This window comes from Hippocampus bargibanti, linkage group LG10 (assembly GCF_051943395.1).
Source record: "Hippocampus bargibanti isolate YZ-2025 linkage group LG10, ASM5194339v1, whole genome shotgun sequence".
Taxonomy (NCBI): domain Eukaryota; kingdom Metazoa; phylum Chordata; class Actinopteri; order Syngnathiformes; family Syngnathidae; genus Hippocampus; species Hippocampus bargibanti.
Genome location: NC_142743.1, coordinates 23,854,707 through 23,863,887, shown reverse-complemented (window position 1 = coordinate 23,863,887; position 9,181 = coordinate 23,854,707). Strand labels below are relative to the sequence as shown.

Genomic DNA, 9,181 nt, shown 5'->3' with positions numbered 1-9,181 from the left:
TGGTTTATTTCATTGTGGGTGATTTCATGTGTTGCTATCGCCCCCTGCTGGCAAATTGTGTAATTGATCTTCCTGCAGTCTGTGACGTCACCATACTATATTTAAAAGGCTCCTCTAAAAAAATGTACAATATAAAAATAATACATTTCATTTACAAGCGCTTTTCAAAACTCTCAAGGTCACTTTACAGTCACAGGAGAAGTTTTTCTGTGGGTGAGCAGCGGCAGCCACGCGCGCCAGGGTTCATAAACAAATGTTTGGATCATTTTATCAATTGTGAAGTAGGTATTAAAAAAAGGCAAAGATTCAGAATGTTTATTTTATTTCATTCTTGCAAACATCATCAGTATAATTGAAGTATCTCTTTAAAAAATATATCTTTTGTTAGTGTGAAAGGTAAGAAAATAATTAAACTCAGTGATACGGAGAGGAATGAAATCAATGGTGTGTGCTGAGGAAGATGAGCACCAAAAAATATCTATACAGTAATTATAATAATAATAATAATCCATTTCATTTCTAAGCGCCTTTCAAATCTCTCAAGGTCACTTTAAAGTCACAGGATCAGTTTTTCTGTGGGTGAGCAGCGGCAGCCACACGCGCCAGCGTTCACTCAACCCAAAAGTAACTCAAACAGATAGTTAGCTCACAAGCTAATAGCTAGATAACCAGCTAGATAGCAAATAGACAGCCAGCTCGATAGCTAATAGCTAGACAGATAGCCAGCCAACTATATAGCAAATACAGAGCCAGCGAGCTGGCTCAATAGCTAATAGCTAGATAGCTAGCCAGCTAGATAGCAAATAGAGAGCTAGATAGCTAATAGCTAGATAGATAGCCAACTATATTGCAAATAGAGAGGAAGCAAGCTCAATAGCAAATAGAGCTAGCGAGCTAGCTCAATAGCTAATAGCGCAAGTAAGTCGGCGTGCGTTTTCAACCTCCTTTGGGTTTCCAAAGAAAACCATATCCCATTGAGCGTTGATTTATTATTATTTTTTTTTCATAAGAGACTTTAACTTTTATTTGCTAACTGACGTCAGAAAAACGTTTTATAGCATCTAAAATAGCCAAAACATGCAGGCTGATATCATTGGTTCCGACTGTTCAATGTACGGGGGAAATTACAATACAATACGCCAAAGCAAAATGTCAAAAGCATCCGAAGCATACCATCCGTTTGAGTACGGCCAAGGATGGGGCGACGGGGAAGCTGCGTGTTCCGAGTGAAGACAATCAAGTCTCAAGTGTGTGGTCACGCGTGCAGATACTCAGGCTGGACCCTCGCCACTTTGCGGAATTCTTTGCCATGCGTCAGGGGACATTGCATCTCGCACCAGCTGATCGGAACCATTTGGGCACCTGGTGTACAAGGGAAACACGGCAAGTGGGATGAAATGGGACGAGACATTGCCATAAAGTATTCTGACAATCCGTCTCCATTTTACACCACGCAATAACTCCAAAGTGACAAAATAAAACACAAAAACAACCAAAAAAAAAAAAAAGCAAACAAGGCTCGTGATCGCACTAAGCTAGCTTTCTATTAGCTATACAGTGATACCTTGGCTTACGGACTTATTTGGATCCCAGACAGTGTTTACAGCAAAAAGTGTGTATCCCAAAAACTAATTTCCCATAGGAAACCATTAAAATGAGAATAATCCGTTCCCAGGTCCCCATAAAACGTCATTTTCTACTTTCTAAGCCTTAAAACTACACAAAATATACCTTATTTTATGTATAATAAATGTGCTATGGTGTTATATTTAAAGAAATAAATTGTACTGTATAATAAAGTCGTTTTATTGACCTTTGTGATGGTCGTCGATGGCTTAATGGAATAGTGGCCAGTTTCATCAGCATTAAACACTTGATGAGGAATGTAGCCTTCTTCTTTCACCGTCTTGAGTAATGATCCCTTGTAGGTGCTTTCTCTGCCATAATTTTACCTTGTTCCTCATCAATTGTGTTCTGTTTAGCTGGGTTGATAGCTTTTTGCATCAAGTGTACGGATGGCTTGTGCGGGTTATTTCTGGAGCCTGATTGATGAGATATTTTAACCTTGCAGCCTAGACTCTGCTTTTGAACTATCAAAGTTGAAACTCTCTCACTGTCATCTGCCTGTCTCTTTAATGTTTAAACGGCCTCACCTCACTGCTCCGTTCTTGACCAATCACGTGGCTTTAACCAAAGACTGGGGGCGGAGAATAGAGGGCAAAAACAGTCGGCTGCCATTTTGTTGTTAGAAGAACGGGCTTGTTCACCAACGACACATCACTCATTGTGGCGCTCCGTGTGTATCCCGAAAAAAAGTTTGTATGCCAAGGTAAAATGTTCATAAATTTAACGTTCGTAAAGCGAAAAGTTTGTAAGCCAAGGGGTTTGTAAACCGAGGTATCACTGTAAATATCTATCTAGCTGGCTAGCTGTGTGGCTAGCTAAGCTATGTATCTGGTTAGCTGTATATCTTTCTAGTTGGCTGGCCAGCTATCTAGCTAGCGAGCCAGCTTTGGGAAATTCATGTTTGGAAGACACTTTTCGCCCGACATGATGTCTGCCTATTAATTTCAGCGCAAAACCACTTGACTCTGCTGCAGAACTGTTTCTTCGGCTTTACCTGCTTCACTGTGGGCAACAACCACCCCGAGTTCATTCTCGGCTGTCGTCAACAGATAATTGGATTGCACATCGCCCAGAGAGATCTGTCACCGTCCAAGTCAAGAAGACGACAACGTGGGACTTTGTCGTGCTTGAGCCACAACGACATCATTAACACTCAACCGTTAATTTTAAAGGACAACCGACACCTCCGGACAAGTTGCGTCCATAGTTTGTAAAATCACTTCAAATGACTTCTACTGAATGTATTTTACAAAGATTCCACCGCGTATAGCTATATTCTCCATTTTAAGACTCGCGCTGAATATTCAGGAAGTCTTGTTTTTCAGTTGATGACGAGTCCGTTCGTGACTACGTGACGTTACTAAAGGACTGCCCCTGACCGAGAAAGCGACACGCAATGCATTTTGGGTACTTTGTTTGGTCTGAAAACTTTGTGTTGATGGCGAAATTAGAAGGAAAACACATAAATAACGCGATGGCGAATCGTATGTGTTGCACCAAGACTACTATTTGATACTAGTTGACACACATTCCCAGCAGACAAATCAGCCCATTTCCAACAGAGCTTGGGCGCCATCTTGTGCATTTTCTGGGCGCTACGTTGGAGTCCAGGCGGCTCGAATTGATACGGAAAGACTTGTTTAATTTTATTTGAGATGCCATAAAACGCTTTTGTGATGTCAGTTAGGAAACAAAAAAATGGTGTCGCTTGTCCTTTAAGCCACGCTGCGCTTTAACAACTACTGTATGTGATATGGTAAAATGCATGATCAAACATTAAAAACACAAAAAGAAAGGATACCACTTTGGCCAGGACAATGTCTCCAGGCCTAAAACATTTGTACATCTCCACCTGCAGAGGGAGATGAGGCAAGAGCAGATTAGATTCCATTGTGAAAATAATAATAATAATAATAATAATAATAATATCATTAATAATAATATCATTAATAATAATAAATTTCATTTATTAGCACCTTTCAAAACTTCTACTCCCAGGATACGTTTTTTTTTCCCTGTGGGTTAGCAGCAGCGTCCACACGCACCAGCGTTCACTCGACCCGGAAGTAACTCAAATAGATAGAAAACTAGCTAGCTAGCTAATAGATAGCCAATGGATAGCTAGCTAGATAGCCAGCCAGCCAAGATATACAGCTAACCCAGCTCGATGTATATATATAGCTAATAGAGAGCTAGCTATAAGTGCGCTCACTAGCCTTGCTTGCTTTTTTTGGTTGTTTTTGTGTTTTTTTTTTGTCACTTTGAGTTGTTGCGTCGTGGGTTTTTTTCTGTGGGTGAGCAGCGACAGCCACACAGGCCAGCGTTCACTCAACCCGGAAGCAACTCAAATAAATAGAAAACTAGCTAGCTAATAGATAGCATCTAGGCTCAAAGTCCTCATCTTAAATACATTTAAAAAAATGCTAGATAGCTTACTAGATCGCTTGCTAGATAGCGAGATAGATAGCTATCTAGCCAGCCAGACAGCTAGCAAGTTAGCTAGCTAGATAGATAGTTAGATAAATAGCTAGATAGATAGTGAGATAGATAGCTTGCTAGATAGCAAGATACATAGCTAGCAAGATAGCTAGCTAGACAGATAGTTAGATAAATAGCTAGATAGATAGTGAGATAGATAGGTATATGGATAGCTAGATAGATAGCCAGCTAGCCAGCCAGATAGCTAGCTAACAAGCCAGATAGCTAGATAGTTTAATTAAACATTTTTAGAACCTGTTCAAAGCGACTTTTAAACGTACCCTGTCTTTCTCTGTTGCCCGGACATCTTCTTTTCTGAGTGTTCAGACAAGAGTCATTAGTTTTTTTTTTTTTTTTTGTAACACACAATCAATGACGAGGCGGCGAAAATGATTACTTTTTTGAGACGTACCTGATAGTTCCTCTGAAGCGGTCCTTCAGTGGTGTGGACCCGACATAAAGTATGTGAACCTTGGCAAACCTGGGATTGATACTAGTAACCTGTCCAAAGCAAAGAACAAGGCCACGTCACTCACTTGGTGAACACTTACTGTATGTACAACAAGGTATGGAATCCAACACAGTTTGAGCGTCTGGAAAGAGCAGAGAGAATGTAGCATACGGTTGTCAGAAGCATTCTTGTTCAAGTAGCAGGATAAGTAGTTTTTCTGTGGGTGAGCAGCGGCAGTCACACGTGCCAGCGTTCACTCAACCCGGAAGTAACTTAAACTGAATACAATAAGTAAATATTATTATATATTTATATCATTATAAAGAAAAATAGAGTAGGAATAAAATAAAAATGAAATGAATAAAATACAATTAAAATAGAACGAAAGTTAACTTAATTTCAAAATAAAAAGACAGTAAAAATACAATTAATTGAAATTAAAACTAAAACTACAACAACTACAATTACAATTTAAAAAAATATAAAAATAAACAGACAATTAATACAATAATATAAAATACAATTAAAATAGATCAAAAATAAAAATTAATTTCAAAAAAATATAAAAAAAAAATTAACATTAAAATTAAAACTCCAACTACAATTACAATTAAAATTAAAAAAATATGATAAAAATAAGCAGACGGAAATGTACTTAAACGAAATAGTAATGAATAAAAGAATATAAAATACAATTAAAATAGAACAAAAATAAAAAATAATTTCTAAATAAAAATACAGTAAAAATACAACTATTAAAATTAAAATCGTTAAAATTAAAAAAAAATACGAATAAAAAATACAATTAAATAAGTAAATAAAAAAAATAAAAAATAGATATTTACAAAATAAATAAAAACATTACTATAAAAAAATAAAAAGTAAAAAAGAAAAAAATACACTTCATTGTGTTCATTTACTGAGATGTTTAAGGCTGGAACAAGACAAAGTATTTACCACAAATCAATTTTGAAGTTGACATAAAATAATAATACATTTTAACCGCCTTTTAAAGCTCTCAAGGACACTTTACAGTCACAGACAAGCATAGATACAATAATAAATAGAATACAATTATAAATAGAATACAGTACAATAAAATAATATAAATAGAAACAAGAGAGAAAATGCAATGAATGATACTAGTTGAATGGTGGAGTCCAGCAATTATTTTGTCCTCCCAAGATAACACTAGAACAAATGACAACATGTCACGATGAACAGGGTCACATGGGTCACATGGGTCACATGGGTCACATGGAATTACCTTACAAGTGACGATTGCACCAACATCGGGCAGTAGTTGGGTTTCCGTTTCTCTCACAACAGAGATGACCGGTAACTTCAAAAGAAGACCACAACAATTTTTGGGCTCATAAATACTTCACCACTTTCATTTATAATAACAATAACAATAATAATAGCAACAATAATAGCAATAATTACAGTAGTAACAGTAAAATTATTAGTAATAGTAGTAATAGTAGTAATAATAGTAATAGTAGTAATAGTAATAGTACTACTACTACTATTAATAATAATAATAATAATAATAATAATAATAATAATAATAGTCTTTTTCTTCTTTTCCTTTGGGCTTTTCCCCGCAGGGGTCGCCACAGCGAATCAGTGTCCTCCATCTTCAGAGGCTTGATTCGCATGTTTGTTTTGGCCAAGCTTTTACGTCAGATGCCCTTCCTGACACAACCCTCTGTATTTATCCGGGCTTGGGACCGGCACAAGAAGACTTATGTCCCCTTGTGGCTACAGAACAAGCAACTCGCTCAGTAAAAGGCTCCCAAACACAAAATGGTCAGTGGTAATAGTAGTAATAGCAGTAATAGTAGTAGTAGTAATAGTAATACTACTACTACTACCACTACTACGACTAATAATAATAACAACAACAATAAAAATAATAATAATAACAATAACAATAACAACAACAATAATAATAATAATAATAATAATAATAATAATAATAACAATAATTGGATTGGATGTACCTCTATTCTTATTGGTCATTTATTTAATAAATATGTAAAATAATAATACATTTGATTTATAATCACCTTTCAAAACTCTCAAGGTCACTTCACAGTCACATGACAAGTTTTTCTGTGGGTGAGCAGCGGCAGCCACATGCGCCAGCGTTCACTCTAGGCGTAAGTAACTCAAATAGATAGAAAGCTAGCTAATATATAACTAATAGCTAGCTAGCTAATACACTATCTAGCTAGCTAGCTAGATAGCTAAATATATTGGATTTACTTTTATTAGTCTCACAGTGGCGAAATTTACATTTCACAGCAGCAAAGTGATGAAAGGAAGATGAAAGGAATAGCTATCTAGCTAGCGAGCGAGATAGAGAGAGAGAGAGAGAGAGCTAACGGACATGATTGACAGGGGACATACAAGAGATACGTTCGATTAGCAGAATAGTCGAATTAGTCGAGTATATTCCAGTGTTTTAATTCCATTTATTGTTCAATAGCCCGAGAAACATGCGGCATTTGCACACATAAAGCTCTCACCTCCTCGCCTTCATTCTTCTTGAGCACATAGCCTGCAAGTGAGGAGTAAACGTAGCCATGCCTCAGATACACGCCTGTGCCAGGAGTGCAGTCTTCTACACTGCAAAGTTTATCACCTGAACACAAAAGCACAAAAAGAACATTCGTCGTGAGAAGAAGCATTGATGGGACTGAGATATGCTAATTTGGAGCTATATAGTAGCTAAAAAAGAATTCTTAGAAGTATTATTACAAGAAGAAGAAGATTTGCTGTTAGCTGGCTGGCGATCTAGCTAGCTATTTTCTGTCTGGCAAGCTGTCTATTAGCTATATGGCTGTCTAGCTAGCTTTATATGTATTTGAGTTACTTCCGGGTTGAGTGAGTGTGGCTGCCGCTGCTCACCCACAGAAAAACATATCCTGTGACTGTAAAATGACCCTGAGAGTTTTGAAAGGCGCTTAGAAATGAAATGTAATTTGCACAATTTTTCCACAATGCATTTTGGGTACTTTTTTCATCTGAAAACACTGTGTTGATGGCGAAATTAAAAGGAAAACGACATCAATAACGCGATTGGTGAATCGTTGTGTGTTGCACCAAGACTACTATTTGATACGAGTTGACACAAATTCCGAGCGGACAAATCAGCCCATTTCCAAGGGAGCTTGGGCGCCATCTTGTGCATTTTCTGGGACGCTACATTGGAGTCCAGATAGCCTCAAAATGATCCGGAAGGACTTCTTTAATCGATTGCAAACATGGATGCTTTCCTCTTCAGAACTATTTGAATCATATTCATAATTGGATGAGTAACAAGAAAGCATCTTCTCCGAATCTGAAGCCATTGTTTTGATTCTAGAGCTAGGCAAGACGTCCTGGCGTGATGTCACGATGAAGGGGGCGGGACCTTCTGAAAGTGGCCATTTCCGGTTTCATTTTGAAGTCGTTTTTGGGACACTTTAAGTCATTTTTATTGGTGTTTTGCATTTGACTAAAAATATCAGTCTGCGCGTTTTGGGTATTTTAGATGCTATAAAACGTTTTTCTGATGTCAGTTAGGAAACAAAAAAATGGTGTCGGTTGTCCTTTAAACTAAAAAAAAAAAGGGGGGGGTTTGCCGACAGTCAGCCCGGTATTTCCTCATACTGTACAGTATCAGTGAAATAAACATAACCGCGAATATTCATCTATAGGCATAATTTATTTGTGTTTTATTGAACATACAATTTCTCCCTGAACCCAAGCACGAATTTCAAACACGCCAGAAAGGAATGCGGTTATCCTGCCTGGGGCGATGGGCAAGGCTGCCGTAGAAATTAAAAGTCAACAAACTACTCCCTAACAAGTCCAAATAAATGACACCCTCGTAACAATTATGCAATCCAAACGTAAAAACTGTACTTGGAACACAGCATTTCAATGAGTACCACAAACTCAAAGTGCCCCCCACGCGTGATAGCTTACAAGTATTATTTAGCATTATTTAGCATAGCTTAGCCTTTCAAGCGACGGTTTGATGTTTTCCAGGAAATGGTACCTTAAACAAATAACGATGTGGAGATTTCAAGCTAATGAAGCTATAGCACACATGTCCACGTGCATGTGACGCGGAAAAAAAACAAGGAGCTACACGAGTTACTGGCAATAAAATGAAGAAACTCACCAGGAACACACAGCTTCATGGGCGACATGTTTGCGAAGAGGAAATGCACACAACGTGATTGGTAGTAAGGGAGGCTTGAGGTGGATCGTGATTGGTCGATGAAACGAGGAACACGTGACCCATAGAAACAAGTAATAATAATAAATAATAATAATAATAATAATAATTTGTTGTCACGTTATGTGATAGACATAATGGATAAAAAAAACACTCCGAAAAACCTTTAACGTGTAAAAGTGCAAGTGCGTTGTTTCGCATTGTCTCAGTTGTTTCTAAACGTTACATTACACTTACATTAAAGGACAACCGACACCATTTTTTTGTTTCCTAACTGACAGGTGAAAAACGTTGTATAGCATCTAAACTACCCGAAACACGCAGGTTGATATTTTTAGTCAAATGCAAATAAAAATGAGTTAAAGTGTCCCAAAACTACTTCAAAATAACCA

The 9,181-nt window shown here is 37.4% G+C and overlaps 1 protein-coding gene across 1 annotated transcript; it reads right to left on the bottom strand.

The window, feature by feature from the left end:
* Nucleotides 1-995: 995 nt before the first annotated feature.
* Nucleotides 996-8,777, bottom strand: exosc1 (exosome component 1). Its single transcript, XM_089006773.1, has 8 exons — nt 8,733-8,777; nt 7,090-7,205; nt 5,823-5,897; nt 4,517-4,605; nt 4,386-4,419; nt 3,428-3,478; nt 2,621-2,705; nt 996-1,362 (listed from the first exon to the last, which is right to left on the bottom strand). The coding sequence occupies exons 1-8, from the start codon at nt 8,758-8,760 to the stop codon at nt 1,256-1,258; spliced, it is 585 nt and encodes a 194-aa protein (XP_088862899.1). The 5' UTR covers nt 8,761-8,777; the 3' UTR covers nt 996-1,255.
* Between the last annotated feature and the right edge of the window lie 404 nt (nt 8,778-9,181).

Excerpts from the sequence above, each read along its gene's own strand:
- exosc1 (XM_089006773.1), bottom strand. The coding sequence starts at position 8,760 with ATGTCGCCCATGAAGCTGTGTGTTCCTG. Across the intron at positions 7,206-8,732 it reads CATGAAGCTGTGTGTTCCTG|GTGATAAACTTTGCAGTGTA; the intron begins GTGAGTTTCTTC and ends TTTTGTGTTCAG. Across the intron at positions 3,479-4,385 it reads GGGCAACAGAGAAAGACAGG|GTGGAGATGTACAAATGTTT; the intron begins GTACGTTTAAAA and ends CTCCCTCTGCAG.